Genomic DNA, 17,237 nt, shown 5'->3' with positions numbered 1-17,237 from the left:
TAATTGAACAAAAATAAAACACTCTTTGTGGAGACGGTAACTCAAGAAAATAACATATTGGGGTGTGGGGGGGGGGGCGGGTCCGACCCCGTGAGCGAGGTGATGTGATGCCCGAATTAGTGATGGCATTATGTCAAATTAAGCTACAATGATTAATGCACTCATAATTATGGAGGTATACTTTGGTCATGGAACTAACTGTTTCATTTACGTTTTACAAGAGCGCCCTCATATGCTAGGATGAACGTTGCACAGACATGGAAATTTGTACCGTTAATCAGCTTAATGTGGGAAGAAACAGGGGCTGGATTAGCTTTCAGCCTGCATGGCCGCACGCCCTGCTAGGCTTAAGTTTGGGTCCAGGGAAAATTTTCAAATCTTGAATGATTTCTCCTGCATTCCAAAGTAAGAAAATCAAGAAAAAAATTCTCCGTGGAGAATGGGTGATACTCAGACTACCCCCTCCCCCCCCCCCCCCCCAGTACTACTGAGTAATTAATTAAGGGAACTTTACCGGCAGAGGGCGCTAGAATTACCATTTCGACGAGACTAGTTTCAAATTTCGATTCTTGGCAATTGAAAAAAAAATAGTAAATTACTGTATCGATACTCTTCTTGAACTCATAGGCAAGTTACAGATCGAGTAAAAACCTCCAATCATTGGAATCGAATAATTGAGTATCGTTTCGTACAGCAGGTGTACGCGGTACGTCATGTACGTACATGTACGTGGTCCAGTTTTCTGTTGGGGGCGGGACGTTTCCACGTGAATTTTGTACTTTGATGACCTTCAATTCCGTCCAGATTTCTACACCATTTTCTCACATTGCAGTGAACGCAGAGGGTCGAGCTTCAGGGAGTGTTTTGTCTTCGAAGATCGTTTGATGAGCTGAATGTGTCGTGCGAGCAGCCAATAACAGTGAGAGGGGCGTACTGACTGAGTGTGGTAAGCGAATCAGAACATCGTTTTAAAGTGTTTATGTACATGTAGTATCCAGACACCACATCTTTGGTTGTGCACAAAGTCTAGTCCGAGTAACTTGGACCCAACTTATCGCCTTTTTTAACATTTGGACATGGTCTGGCGATAGTGGCGTCCAAGCTAATACCGCGACCTGGACAACATCATCCTGTCACTTACTCCTAGAACTATGAGGCTCCACGTGGAGCCTCATAGTTCTAGGAGTACCTGTCACTGTCCCAAAAACCAACATTTTCCAACAAAAAACATCAGATTTCACCTTCAAAACGGCCTCCAAATTAGTAGATATGCAACCTGAGGTACAAGTAGACATCGATAATTAAGATGGTTGTACTGAAGTTTACTTACGATCCGGGAAAAAGTGAAATTTTCCGTTCATTTCGGAGAGCTCCCCTCGCGATCTTGAACACGATAAATTTCCGATAGTGTTTAATGTTTGAACGACGCGATTTCTTCTACATGCCCAGCGTACATTCGATGGTCCCCGTATCCCGAGTGCGATTCCGTTACCGAGCGCGCGCGATGCATCGATTATGATAATGAGTCACGTTTGTAAACACATACATGTGCATTTCGAACTGTAAAGGGGAATCGGGAACCAGCTTGAACTGGTACCCGCCATAAAAGCTGCGCTAGTTCCCGACTCCCTATTATCGTTTGAAATGCACATGTGTTTACAAACGTGATCCAGTCTACTCATTATCATAATCGATGCATCGCGCGCGCTCGGTAACGGAATCGCACTCGGGATACGGGGACCATCGAATGTACGCTGGGCATGTAGAAGAAATCGCGTCGTTCAAACATTAAACACGATCGGAAATTTAACGTGTTCAAGATCGCGAGGGGAGCTCTCCGAAATGAACGGAAAATTTCACTTTTTTTCCGGATCGTAAGTAAACTTCAGTACAACCATCTTAATTATCGATGTCTACTTGTACCTCAGGTGACATATCTAGTAATTTGGAGGCCGTTTTGAAGGTGAAATCTGATGTTTTTGGTTGGAAAATGTTGGTTTTTGGGACTGTGTTGTCTAGGTCTCGGTATTAGCTTGGACCTTACTATCGCCAGACCATGTCCAAATGTTAAAAAAGGCGATAAGTTGGGTCCAAGTTACTTGGACTAGACTCTACCATGTCTACACATGCTCTACGCACGGATCGCTTTTTTAACATTTGGACATGGTCGGGCGATAGTAGAGTCCGAGGTACGTGGCCGTATATGGTTACCATTAACATGATTAACGTGTTTTGACCATTTTCACTCGTACCCCCAATCAAAATCGTCAGATTTCACCACAAAAACAGTCTTCAAACTGCCTTATGTGCCCCTGTATGCTTCAGTGGGAATTGGAAATACAAATGGTGGTGGTTAGGTTCACATACCTTCACCTTAGAGAAGAAAAGAGAAATTTCACCTTCAATTCGGAAACCGAGCCTCGCTGAGCTGTCGTGCCGGTAAAAGCCATCTTGAATGTTGTTGTTGTGTACGATTCATTCAAATTGTGAGGTCAAACTGATGACGTACGACGCGCCAGCCAAGCGCACGCCCGCATTCACAGTCGGGCATATCGTGTGTGCACGCGTACACCGGCGACTGTTTACTGAACGGCGCGCGCAGCCTGCACATATCGCATAGCCGTGCGCGCCATTCAGTGTCATTGATAATGGTTCATGCCATGTGATGATTGGGATCAACCTTTTTTGCCCATTTACGGTGCCTAGCATGCCTAGCGGTGATCACGTCTTTATTTTCATGTTGCATTTTGTGGTCTTCATTGTGGTCATGCCCCTAAATTTCCATTCCCCCAACATAATAGAGACATTTTGGTTTTGAATTTTGCTAAATTAGATAGGGGAGTCGGAAAAAATGTTGCAACCTGATGCCACTTTTTTCTTCATACGTCATCTCAATAAAGGTCATTCATTGCAAAAATGATGATGAGACATGAATCTGGGATTGAGAAACATTTTCAAGTATGGCAGTGTACATTCAGCCGGCACCGGCTAAATTTAAGTAAACGATATTTTCCCGGCTAAAGCAGTGACTTTTTTGGGGGACTTGGACATATTTACCATGACATACTTAGTGTGGTTCCGTGCCAATATTGTTGTTGTGACTTCGTCTGTCCACGGATCACAGACCATTTCACAATTTCGGACTTAATTTCCATTTAAAAGAAAAAATTCCTCCAGAGCCACGAATCACAAAAAGAAAATGTAATAAACTGTAATTAAATGTTGGAGTCAATTTAAAATAATAGAAGAATATTCTTAATTTTTTGGGACAAAAAAAATTGAAAACATTGCCACCAGGTTTGAACCCGGGATCTCTCACCCATGAACTACATGTACACGCCCTTATCCATTAGGCCATAGGGTGCTGCACATCGGTGGAAGTAATTTATTACCTTTTATAATGCGTTGTACAATCTACATGTAGCAGGCTAAATATCATTTACTGAAAGAAAGCTGGCTAAACTAGCTAGCTAAAAATACACTTCCTCTTTTTTCCCCAGGGTTGACAGGCTTGACAGAAAAAAACCACCGTACCCTTCCCACGTTCACCCAGCAAATGCGGTAGGATTCATCCACCCAGACGAGTCCACCCTACCCTCGGCTCAGCCAACGTGTACCGCCACCATGCCACTGTTTCCCAAGAAGAAAGGCGACAAGAAGCAGAAAGGGGGGCTCACCGAGTACGAGCAGCAACCCGACTCCGACCAAACAAACTCAAAAGAGGTGTATCCGCCGGCCCCCACTCCCGCCCAGCCGCAGCAAGCCAATGGCGGCCAGGCTCCTGCGCCCGCACCGAGGAAGCTGGTGTTTTATACGCAGCTGGCCCACGGCAGCTCCACCGAACGTATCGAGGGCTTCACAAACGTCAGGGAGCTGTACGAAGAGATTTCTAAGTCTTTCGACATTCCGGCTGTAGATGTAAGCAGATGAACCACGTTACCCCTCGATATTGACGATTGTGACTTGTGTAATTTATGTTGAGAAATATTTGTTATACTCTGAATAGCTAAATATCCTTTTTTAAATGTTGTTCCGCAGATCCTGTTCTGCACCCTCAACACCCACAAAGTGGACATGGACAAACTCTTGGGCGGCCAGATCGGTCTGGAGGACCTGATCGTCGCCCACGTCAAGGGCGCCCCCAAATCCATCGAGTGTATGAAATCGGAGGCCTCCCTGGGCCTGACCATCACCGACAACGGCGCGGGGTACGCCTTCATCAAGCGGATCAAGGAGAACAGCGTGATGGAGTCCATCGCCGAGGTGCTGGTGGGGGATCACATCGCGGCCATCAACGGCAAGAGCATGGTCGGCTCCCGGCATTTTGAGGTGGCGAAGGAATTTAAGGACCTCCCGGTCGGGTTCAGCTTCACCGTCAACTTTGTGGAACCCAAGAAGGCTTTCAGTAAGTATGCCCGGGGAAAAATCTGGATAACGGACTTGCAAATACCACCTCAGCGGTTTCAAAGCGAGAGATAGGAGGGGCAATGAGAGGTTTTTTTACGCTTTGTGGCGGCAGACACACCAGTCGTTTTCTATTGTTTGAGTCGTTTTGAACATGCACACCATGGCTTAACCCTTACCCCCTAGGCATTTTTGCTAGGATGCAACCTCAGTCCTGCAAAATCTCCATGTAAAAAATTGCATACAGCCTCAATCCTCCAAAATCCTCCGTTATATCTTGAATGTGGTCCTTGGTAGGGGTGACAACTGCCTTAATCCTGCAAAATCCTCCAGCAATCACTGTCGGTATGTTGAGGCAGAGCCAGTGACATCCTGGAGCAGTGCAGTGGATTTCAAGAACAATCGAGGCCTAAATTTATGCGCCACTGAGCATAAACAGCACGAGGTCCGGCCCGAAGCCTTGACACAGTGCATCCTCCAAAATTAGGCGCACATTTTTGCCATAAAACCTCAATCCTGCAAATCCTCCATTTTGCAAAGAGGATTTGGGAAGGTTTGGGTTAAACACAACGCAAACAATTGTGTTTGCTACCTCCAGTCATCTTAAAAAATCTCCCACAGACATAACAATGGGAGAGACGCTTGAACGCATTGACGACATGCGCCTGATGCTGTCGCAAAGATGCTACAAGTTTTGTCAATTTTTTTTTATATTTAAAGTATCAAAATCAAAATCATTGCAACTATTTTGCTAGGGAGGCTGAGTCAATTTTTGTGGGGGGTGGGCAGAAATTTCTTTTTGATAATTTTTTTTCCTGAATAATTCCTTCCTCCTGTTGAGGAGTCAAATGGCAAAAAAAGATCTGATGTGTTTTCTGTCATCCCATGTGCAGCTGTTTATTTGTAATTCATAAATACCGGTACCTAAGATAGTTTACCCATTGCTATTGGTCGAGAGCCCATCACATGGGTGGATTTAAATGCATTTAAACACAAATTTTAAGCATGAAATTAAAGCATACACATGGAGTTTACAGTTCTGTAAATACATGTTCAAGCATGCCCTGGTTGCAGTTTCAATGCATAATTTGAGTGTAAATCCTCCGCCTTTTGCTAAACGGTTGATTGATTGATTGATTGATTGATTGAGTTTCATTACCATAAACGAATGGCCAGATTATGTGTGTTACAAATGAAATGCAATCTATAAATAAAAATATAAATACATGTAACAAATATGAATAAAAGTACAAAACAATAAAGTCAAATACAAAAATTACATACTTAAGTAATTAAAAAGTACATATGTACATGTATGCCAAAATATTACATGTACTGCATCGTTCTAACCATTATGCTATAAATCTGCCCAAATCCATTAAAGCGTTGAAATTTACTGGAATCAGGTTTCAGCAAAAAATACCTAGGAGATGAGGGTTTCTACTCATGAATGCCATTACAAATTGAAAAACACTGTACAAACAAAGTCTTGTGTGATTTGAAATATCCTTGTTTTTTTTCTAAATTCCTAGTTGCATGCCTGGCTTGACATGAATTATTGAATAAATGTCACATGCATAATATGGACGTGTCACGTCTGCTGCACCTGGTAAGATAAGGAAATGGAATCCCATTAGCCAGAAGCCATGACTGACATTTGCATTTATTTTGCCTCCGTGGCATGTTGCGGGGATGCTTTTTCAATACATAATTGTGTAAATACCTACGTGGATGTTTACAGTATAATTGGCGCACGTATCATATCACCAACTGAAATTTAAAGGGAAAATACAACATTTGCAAACATCAAAAAATAAAACTACCAAATCATTTTGAAAAACTTTGCAGGACTGTTAGTGTTAGTGAATGACAGTGTAAAGCGACCTGTAAAATCATGGCACCTGGTATACTGTCATTTTCAAGAAAAGTGGTATTTTTGTATCAATTTCCAACACTGATCGGCCGATCAGCATTGGAAAAAAACTGGCTTTTTTTCAAATACTGGCCCCAGTTGACCATCGCACTTGTTTGCAATCGATTACACACCTATGAACGGGTACAAGCCAGCTAGACTGGTTCCCTGACCTTACAATTCCCCAATATATGTAAACTGCTCTGTTTCTTCTTAAATAGAGTCAGGGAACCAGACTACAGGAAAATGATAGTTTTTCTTGGTTTTTATAGCATTTTCGAACCCAAAACCTCAAAAAAGTCAGTGTAACTATATTTGCTATATATTTCCAACCCCCCCAATTCCATCCATTTCTGAAAATTACAGCAAAAGCAAATGATGTATATTCCCTTTAAGCACTATCGATAATTCGATATTACTCGATTTTTCAATATTATTTTGATCTCGATATCACCGATATCAATTTTTGTAATCATGTCGAAATATCGAAATTTTCGATCTTGAGGAATGATATCGAAAATACATCAGATTATCGTCAAAATAAATCTCCCGTTTGTGCTTTTACTTTGTGTTTAACGTTTGCTGTATAATGAAATAAAACTTGGCGGCAACTTGTGCTTGTGACTCGAAATAAAAACATCGCGAAATGCCAAGCGGCGTCGCTTTTTGCTCTGCGTTCGCTGGAATTCATGGTCTCCCCAATGTAAAACCTCAAAAGAATCCACTCGTTCTGGACAAACTCTCAGTGCTGAGATTTTTTTGAAAAAGTTTGAGCAATATGCTCCAGAAAAAGCCGTGGAAAATTGGGACTTAAGATTTAAAACAATTTTTTTTTTCAAATCAAAGTGTCATCTTTATGGTCTTCAACTTTTACATGGGATAATTGATACATTGAATATTCTCAATATTGGATTTCTGATATATTGATTATTCAAAATTCTGATATCTACAGAGCTTACTGAAAATACATGAGTTATATGCAATTCCTCATTGGCAAAAAATAACAGGTTTTTTTTTACAAATAGAATCCCAGGGAGAGAGAGGTGGAGGGAGTGATTCCCTGTTTGAAGGGGACATATTAAGCCATGAACCCTAAACCCTAAATTGCTACTTGCGAGTGCCAACTTCTACTCGCGCCAGGACGAGTACTCGAATAGATGAAAAACCATGAGTAGAACAATGATTAGCATAAAAAACTACTCGTGAGTATTCGAGTAATTGTGTTACTCGCCCAGCAGTATATATTACCTCTAAATTTTACTGTTTTGAGCTTACCCTTTTAGTCTTAGGTACATAACCACACTGTTACAGGAGGTTTAAAAGAAAACATGTTTACACATTTTAAAGGGTGGTTCTGTTTAATTGACCTATTGCCGTTTGCGAGTTAGCCACGCCCCTTAGACAACCCTATGGAGTTTTTGTACACTAAGTTTTGTTTGTCTCAGATTTTGCGCATTCCGCGTCCATTTGTATATCATGTAATTGGATAAAATTTCCCAAGCTGCGTTGATGTGATTCTAACGCGATTCTACCGCGATAGGTCAATTGGAAGGTCTCATTTAGTCAAGAAAAGTGCAATGCACACGTGCACATGCATACATGTGATGGCAAAATCCCATGTGGAAGGTGTGTAATTCCACGTGTAGTATACATACATGAATATTACATTGTACAATGATAACAATTTTTCACAACAATAATCAGCATCTGTGTACACTGGTAAATTTACATGTAGGCCATCAGCCTGGGGGTTTGGCCAGTATTAAATCAGAGCATAAATGATTATAGTGCGCATGCGCAAGGTATACCGCCCCTAGAGTGGTAACCAGCATTTTGATGGTCATTTTGAAAAAGGGTGATAACACCCAAAAAGCTGCCACCGCTGCAATGCTATCACATATTTTCCAACTCTGGAGATGAAAACTTGCCAAAAATCGCTTTGACGATTATTCCCCTCATTTGATACCGGTGGCCAACATTTTGGACTGAGGCTGATGGCCTAATGTACCTGGCTATACATCTACAGCTGAAGCATACATGTACATGTACATTATGTGCATGTGTACCGTGCAGTACCTGGGCATACATGGAACACAGTAGTATCGTGGTAATCTGAAAAAGATCAGTGCAAAGTTCAGATAGCAGTGACCTGATAACAGAAATATTCCAGGACGACAATAAATCTTAATAGTTTATCTCCAATATTATTGAATTTGAAATACATGCATTTCAGTTCACATGTTGACCATGTTAACCCACTGTAGCGCCCCAACATAACAATAATAATATTATGAATTATTTAAAAAACGCTTTCCATGTCAAAAAGACATCATAAAGCGCTGTACAATTGAAAATCCACAGGTTATTAAGAAATACAGTTATAAAAGAAACAAGCAGGCCTAATTAAACAAAACTGTCATGCCTCTTACTGTTGTATAGCGAAATTATTGTTTCAGGTCGAGAATTAAAACCTATTTTTTTATTTAGCTCTAGCAAAAAAAATCTACCTTAGAGCATGAAGATACATGTACACATGTGCAATATAGGAAACAACCTCTGGTCCATGCAATTGTGCTGTAAATTATTCATATTTACTGGGTTCAAACTTCATGCACATACAATGTACATGTACGTGGTATATTTTGGAGCTGTATTTACTGTGTACATATCGTATTAAAGCTTATTATGGAACAGCGTTGTGTAATAAGCAAATTGAAATGTCTAGTGGTTTCACATTAATCCGTGTGTACAAACCCCCAACCTTTTCCGGTAGTTCAATATTGGCCTTACTGATTGCATTGAATGTATACGTATTGACACATGGACAACCTTTCTACACTGGGTTCAATAATTCATTTATATACTAAATTGCCATAATAGGCCCTAACCTACCAGTAATATGCATGCATAATAAATTGTATGCATGTATGTGTACATGTCCTTAAGTTATAGTGTACTTATACGGTATATACAGGAATGCAAATTAACCTCAAGTATATGTTTTTTTTTAAAAGTTACATGTAGTTAAACTCGTGGTTCTTTAGAAAAAAACCTAGATTTTATTGGGGAGGGGGGCCCTAGATTTTAACTGTAAAAAAACGTAAAAATTTAATTGACATTGTGGACCCACAATACCACGAAAACAGTATACCAGTGGTGGGAGAAAACGGATATTTCTAAATACGGTTATCCTATTTTTTTTTCAAACTGAAAAACAGTTATCTGATTTCACTGGAATTTCCCATCCAGCTCACAGTCATGCCAACAAAAAGTGATGAGTGAGGTGCCACATGCAATGCCCTCCCAATGACTGGGTATACATGTAGTTTGCAGGATTCAATGACCACTGTGTCTGCACAAAAAAAAAACCCAAAACACTCCACTGCGTTAAAGGGAAGTTTTTTATTGTTAGGCAAATTAGGACCGAGTTATGGGGACTTTCTGCTGTCCCCACAGCGTCTTCGGTCCCCATAGTACCATGGGATAACTCGTGTGTAGTCCCCACAACTACGGACACACAAACGTGTGTTCACCATCGATCGTGGACATCCTATTGTCCCTCTTTTGTTTGTACTCTTTTTAGGAAGACTCCCATAGGTTTTGTACACGACCCCAATCGCGGACATATGCTGGGAATCGTGGACGATATTGTTCTCTTTTGTTCTCTGGTATTTTTCGTCCACGGTTTGAAAAGATAACACGTACAAATATGCGTGTACATGTACGTACTCCTCAAACACCAAATTCTAAACTGGAGACCTGTAGTTGACACATAAATTACATTTGTTTTTACTACAAATGATAGTGATAGATTTACATGTAGCTGCTTGTAAGAGTTCACACCGGTACATATTTTCCCATTGGCCTTTGTTTACATGCCTTTTATCTCTTTCTCTTTTTTAGCCAAAATCGCTCCTCGTTCGGCCGCCCCTCCAGCGCCCTCGCCCATGGCTGCCATGCCGACGGAGGACAAGGTGGGGACCGGCCGAGAGACACTGCGGTTGCACAGCTCGGGACCGGCCGAGATCGTCAAGGATGAGGTGAGGGTTGCCGTGGTTTCCAACCAACCTCGTGGGGAGTTTGTGTCTAGGTATCTGGTGTTATTAACTGCAAAACCCCCTGTGTGTTATATAATTTGTCTTTATCAAAGTGCAAAAGGGAAATAGAGGTATCGAATAAACAATCAATATTAGGTTTTGCCCTTCACTGACGTATAAACGCTGTATACTCAGTGTGTTAACCTCCCGAGTTGAAGTTGGAAAAAAAATCACTCGGGTGGGACTCGAACCCACGACCTCCTGCTTGGGGCGCAATTCAAAACGTGACTCGGCAACTTTTGAATTGAAATCGAGATCCTAGAATATTGTTTTCTCGGAATATATACAGCATTCACTGAGCTAAAACTTCATCAGGTTAGTTGTTAAGCACCCTTCTTTAGATTTGGGCACTTTTGTTGCTTGAAATGTAAACAAAATGCACAAATGACAAATGATACTCTACTTTTAAGTTGCAAATCATGTAAACTGGGTACTATTGTCTTTGGGCGCTGTACATACCGTAATGAAAACATAGATTTCAGAAGAGGGTAAAGCTTAGTGGGTGCCTTTTTGTTTAAAAACAAAGTTTGTATTGTCGATGTGTACAGAAATCTGAAGAGCATTATTTTATGCCTTGAACAGTGAATTTCCTAGCATTTTTGCTAAGTACCATTTTTACAAAAAAGTTGATCGAAATTGTAGAGTCAGGATTGAACGAAATATTATACAATGTATTATAATATTTTGTTCAATTGTGACTCTACAATTTCGACATGTAGCGTCATATTATATCATATCATATCTACATGTAGCATCATATTTTTGTGCATAATGAGCCTCATTGTTATTAGAACTTGGATTTTGATGATACATGTACATATGTAATTCCTAAATGCCATCTGGCCTGCCATAACTCACATCTTGTATAATAACAAGCAGTTCATGGACATCATAAATGTTATATTTTGGAAAGGATTCATTCCTTTGTACATACAGTGACTTGTCATAACACAAATACACATACCATGATACCAGTCTACATGAATGTACATGTATGTGCCGTAAGCATGTAGTACCATGTGTTAAAAGAAAAATGTCCTACATTTGATCCTTTGTTTAACCAATGGAATTAAACCAAAATTTTAGATCATTTTCTGAAAGTGAATATTTTGTTCACCCTCTTGCACAAAGCTGATGAAACTCGTTCCATTAACCCTAACCCACCTCACTCCTCCAAAATCCTCCTGAAGGTTTTGGAGGATTCTAGAGGATTGAGGATGAATGGTGATTGAATCAAATGAGGATTCTGGAGGATTGAGGATGAATGGTGATTGAAGCACATGAGGATTTTGGAGGATTGAGGATGAATGGTGAATGAAGCACAAGAGGATTTTGGAGGATTGAGGATGAATGCATTTTGAGGCAGGACTGTCTGATGATTTTGAAGGATTTGGCGTTGGTTATCCTTCATTTAAACACGAGCGCAAAGTTTTGGGATGAGGAGGATTTTGGAGGATTGAGGATGAATGCATTTTGAGGCAGGACTGTCTGACAATTTTGAAAAATTTAGGCGGAGTTGCAAAATTTTGGAGTATTTTGGAGGATTGAGGATGGTTGTAAGCAACAAGGGCCTAGGGGGTTAGGGTTAAAGTTGTCATGACAATTTTGGTTTAATTCCATAAAACAAAAGAATTATTTAGGATCAAAAGTAGGACATGTTTTTTTGGACACGTAGTAGTTTGTGTATTCCAGAAAATTCAATTTGTCCATGCATACTCAGACATTTGAAGCTCATACGTTTATAAATTCACTGTGCCTTACTTTACGCAAGACAGTGCGTACACAAGCATTAGAATCTTACATGCTATCATTACTTTTATACAGCTCTTCTAAATGTTTACTGTTTCCTGTTTTAGTAAGTTTTTGTATTCATTTCTTATTTTTTTTCCCCTTCTAGCCCGACAAATTTGAGACAAATGCAATAGCAAAGTGCGACGATATGCTCGAGAGCTTCTTCGGTATCAGAGACGAAACACTCGGTATGTTTATAATTCTAAAAAATTTTCAGATTTTTTTTCTAGATTTTTGTGTGTGAACATACATACTGAAATTTGTATCCTTGTGGAGACATTTCTTTGTTCTCGTGTACTAAAGTTTTCGAGTTTGAAAGTACAGTTTCAAAATACTCTTATTTTAACCAGAATTAATTTCCTTGGCTGAAATTCGGACTTTTAATCCCTTTTTTAAAACTCTTCCATTTGCGACAGATCAACCCACCTTGGAAATTCCTAGTTTTTGAGTAAAATCCATATATCTATTTCCTGAAAACCTTGTGGAGACGTATTCATCTATAGAATTTGCCCTGTGGAGACGTATAAAATCTTTTGTTCCCTATTGTGTGCATGTCTCCAGAGGGCACGGTGTATCAGATCATGTACATGTATGTCTAATACATGTGTATATTGTTCAATTGTTCCCAACATGCTTATTAGTTGGCAACCCTAGCGCTTAAAGGCAATATACAACATTTGCTTTTGCTGTACAATTTTCAGAAATGGACATATATGGGGGTTAGCATTTTTTAAGCAAATATTGTTACACTGACCTGTTTAAATTTTTGTGTTCAAAGATGCTGGAAAAACCAAGAAACAAAATGCTGCTCTTGTAGTCTGGTTCCCTGACCCTACTTCAGACGAAATGGAGCAATTTATAGACGTCAGGTCAGGGAACCAGACTAGCTGGCTTGCACCCCTTCGTTGTTGTGTAACCGATTGTAAATAAAATGTAGACTAACTAAAGTTTAGGCTATATTAAAGTTGGGAGCAGTATTTGAAAAAGACAAAATTCCACTTTTATTAAAAAAATGACAGGACACCAGGTGCCATGATTTCACAGGATGCTTAAGACTATTATTCACTTACAGTCAAGTAAGGTATTTCATAATGATTTAGTAGTTTTGTTTTTGGATGTTTGCAAATGTTGTATATTGCCTTTACAGCTAGACTTTTTAAATGGTTAAAAAATGCACTTCAAAAATAGGATGAAGATGCAAACCCCAGAATGGCGTTCTGGTCTTATGCAGTGAAAATGACATCGGAGTTTGCACAAAGTACATGTTTGTTCAAGTGGGAAATTTGATGTCCTTTGTGACCTTCTGTGAGTTGTTGAAAATTATTTTCAATTGTTTGTTTCCGAAGGTCGTTTGGAAATGAAGCGCCCCTGTGTTGCTTTTAATACTGAGCACAATTTTACAAGTGATCCTAAACAAAATGGTGCGGAGTGTGTTTTCACTGATAATGCGCTGTATTTATTTCCCCGTTGATCTTGAACTATTTGAGTGCACTTGTACTTTGTGTTTGCCTTCCAAAGGTCAATTGTGCTAGAGACTACAAACACAATGGACTCAATTTATTGTATTTATAGCCATAAAAATGTAGACACTGAAAACACTATCTGTACGGGCAGTAGTGAATGGGATAGTCAGTGATTTTTACAGTAGCTATCTTATCCCAGAAAAGTAGTGAAAACAAATATAACTTAACCCTAACCCCTTGAGTGATTTATAAGGATCCTTCCTCACTCTTGCAAAAATCCAAAATGGTAACTCTACTCCCAAACTGTTGGACTCTGATTATGGTGGTATGCCTGACCCCATGTAAAGCATAATCAGTTTACTAGTGCAGTACTCACTCCAACAGATTCCAACAAAACATGCAGTTGGATTCTGAAGGGTTGGGGTGGTTAGGGTAAAAAAAAGATAATCTCACTGAATCCATTGTTATCCTACAAAATATCTAACAAATTCCCAACAAAATCTTTGTTTGCTGCTCAAAAACAACAAGCTCCAATAGAAAATGGTCATAGTTGAATATTATCGGATTTAACTGGCTAAGGGGTGATACGAAAGGCATAAACTTGCAGAAAATTGCAAATGTATATAGCAAAACAAATACCCGATGCATTGTCTGCATGCATACGTGTATTTGTGTGGTTAGGTATTTTAGGGTACGTGAACATTACCGCGAGATAGAACAATAAACCGCTGTGCGTAGAAACCAGAGCGATTTTTTCAAAAATTTTGCTTGATCAAACAATGCATGGCGCTTGGTCATTAATTTGCATTGATTTACATACTTCTGTGTGTATTCCTGCTAACGTGATATACATGTAGGTTATTCTATAACTTCGGGGTCTACTGTATTTCCTGTTTCTGTTACATCTGACATCTATGATTGTATAATTCTGATGCACTCTTTAAGCAGTCATCCTCCAAGAGTGAGTATGAATAGCAAACTACCTACCCAACAAAACAAAATTTGTTTGAAGTCGTTTTTGATGATACTTGAATGGCACATTACAAAGCACCAAGGTTCCGATATTACAGGGACAGGAAAAATGTCACACTTTGGACCCTAAATATATAGACTGACACATGTGCGGCTTTTCATTTCCGCTTTCTGTAACCGCACTTCTGTGTACATTTAGCCCCAACTTTCACATTTGGCCTTCTTTTGACTGTTTCAGCTGAGACGCTGGTGGGGCTGTTCAAGGGAAACTCAGACTTCCCGGGCTTCATGACGTCCGTGTTGGAGGAGCTCGGGGACCTAGAAAGCGAGGATTTCGTCTACGACCTCTGGGGCATGATGGGAGATGTCAAAGCCGGCCGGCTATGAACACCGCAAGTTTTTCTTACAACATCACAAACTCTGAGGGAAGGTACGTTGAGAGTTAGCGTAGAGCTGGTTTGCATGTTTACTTGAAGTTGAATGGGGACCAAACTGTTTTGATGTGGTGCGCACCAATGCGTACAAGTATCCCTCCATAGCACTTAACCCTAACCCCATCCGGTTTTCTTCAGGTGCCCTGCTAAGTGCAACAATATCCAACACAACTGAAGTGAGAACCATGCAATGCAACAAACTGCTACAGCGGATTGTGTTGCATTGTGCAGTGAACCCAGTACATACCAGACTTGGCACCGAGCAGTTACCCTGCTAAATGCAACCAAATGCAACGGTGGATTTTGTTGCATTGCCTTGGCACTATGATCAGTTACCCTGCTAAATGCAACCAAACGCAACAGTGGATTCTGTTGCATTGCCGTGGCACTATGATCAGTTACCCTGCTAAATGCAACCAAATGCAACAGTGGATTCTGTTGCATTGCCGTGGCACTATGATCAGTTACCCTGCTAAATGCAACCAAATGCAACAGTGGATTCTGTTGTATTGCCTTGGCACTATGATCAGTTACCCTGCTAAATGCAACCAAACGCAACAGTGGATTCTGTTGTTTGGCCTTGGCACTATGATCAGTTACCCTGCTAAATGCAACCAAACGCAACAGTGGATTCTGTTGCATTGCCTTGGCACTATGATCAGTTACCCTGCTAAATGCAACCAAATGCAACAGTGGATTCTGTTGTATTGCCTTGGCACTATGATCAGTTACCCTGCTAAATGCAACCAAATGCAACAGGGGATTCTGTTGCATGGCCTTGGCACTATGATCAGTTACCCTGCTAAATGCAACCAAATGCAACAGGGGATTCTGTTGCATGGCCTTGGCACTATGATCAGTTACCCCGCTAAATGCAACCAAATGCAACGGTGGCTTCTGTGGCATTGCCTTGGCACTATGATTAGTTACCCTGCTAAATGCAACCAAATGCAACAGTGGATTCTGTTGCATTGTGCAGTGAACCCAGTGCATACCAGCCTTGGCACCGAGCAGTTACCCTGCTAAATGCAACAAACTGAAACAGTAGATTCTGTTGTATTGCCTTGGTACTATGAGCAGTTACCCTGCTAAATGCAACAAGATGCAACAAAGCACAGGGACTCGAGTTGCCTGCTAAATGCAACAGAATGCAACAACTTTTTACCTTTGTTGCTTTCTGTAGCAGGGGTAGGGTTAAAAGGTCTGCCATTGCAGGGCAAAAAAAAATTCCTTAAGCATTAATTCAGCTGAGATGATATTCATTTCGTGGGTGTTTAAACATTTTTTTGTCTTATTTGTTTTAGGTACAGATGCGAAAAGGTGTTAATTTTTTAATTTTTTTTTCCTGCGAGTGCAAGACATCAAGAGTCTTACGATCCACCAATGTGAAATTGTTTGTATATTTATAATTGTGAGTCAACTCTTATTCTCTGCAAAGGGATCAGTTTGGAAGTGTTTTTACAGTGTATTTTTTTTCTTCGGTTTTTGTTTGTTTTTACAAGAAAGGATCTCTTAAAGACAGGTCGGAACATTAGTAATAACCCGGAAACGGACCTACCGATATTGTGAAGAAAAAAAAACTTGCTCAAATTTAAAATAGGGATGGTACCAAATACTCAAATTATTCCGCCTAAAATTGTATCGTTCAAAAGAAAATGATAATTGAAGGTTGCTTTAAAAAAAATGTGCCAGTGTGCGTTACCATGGAATCCAGCTTGTTTGTTCTTTCTTGTCCTTCGACAAAATATTCAAATAGTCAATTGCAGTGTTATCAAAAAAAAGTATATACAATATAAAATTCAAAAAATTGTTTTATTTATCTTTTTTCTTTGGTTCAGAATACCAGTCCCACCATTATTAAAGGTCCAGTCACAGGTCTAGCACCAAATGGCTGGAAATTAATATTTTCATGTGTATTTTTTTTTGTATTCAGTCCATTGAAAGAAAAGTGGTGAACTGTGTGGAGCCCGGTTCATACTCCGTGCGAAAGTAAAAAGCGAACGCCAAGTTGTGACGTCATAGCAAGTATTCACACTACAAATTCGCAAAAGTTGAACATATTTCAACTCGGGCGAATTTTGCAGCGAATGTTTCATGACGTCAAATTCGCTTCCGCATTCGCATTAAGTATGAACCGGGCTTTACATACCAGGTTTTGTTTTGT

General features: G+C 40.1%; 1 protein-coding gene across 1 annotated transcript; it reads left to right on the top strand.

Moving 5' to 3' along the window:
• The first annotated feature begins 692 nt into the window (after positions 1-692).
• Positions 693-16,748, top strand: LOC119722378 (PDZ domain-containing protein GIPC1-like). The gene is made up of 7 exons (XM_038192452.1): positions 693-946; positions 3,501-3,918; positions 4,039-4,405; positions 10,220-10,356; positions 12,311-12,392; positions 14,878-15,069; positions 16,378-16,748. The coding sequence occupies exons 2-6, from the start codon at positions 3,625-3,627 to the stop codon at positions 15,024-15,026; spliced, it is 1,029 nt and encodes a 342-aa protein (XP_038048380.1). The 5' UTR covers positions 693-946; positions 3,501-3,624; the 3' UTR covers positions 15,027-15,069; positions 16,378-16,748.
• The last annotated feature ends 489 nt before the right edge of the window (positions 16,749-17,237 follow it).

Source organism: Patiria miniata, unplaced genomic scaffold (genome assembly GCF_015706575.1).
Source record: "Patiria miniata isolate m_02_andy unplaced genomic scaffold, ASM1570657v1 HiC_scaffold_15, whole genome shotgun sequence".
Taxonomy (NCBI): Eukaryota; Metazoa; Echinodermata; class Asteroidea; order Valvatida; family Asterinidae; genus Patiria; species Patiria miniata.
This window is presented reverse-complemented; position numbering and strand designations above follow the sequence as displayed.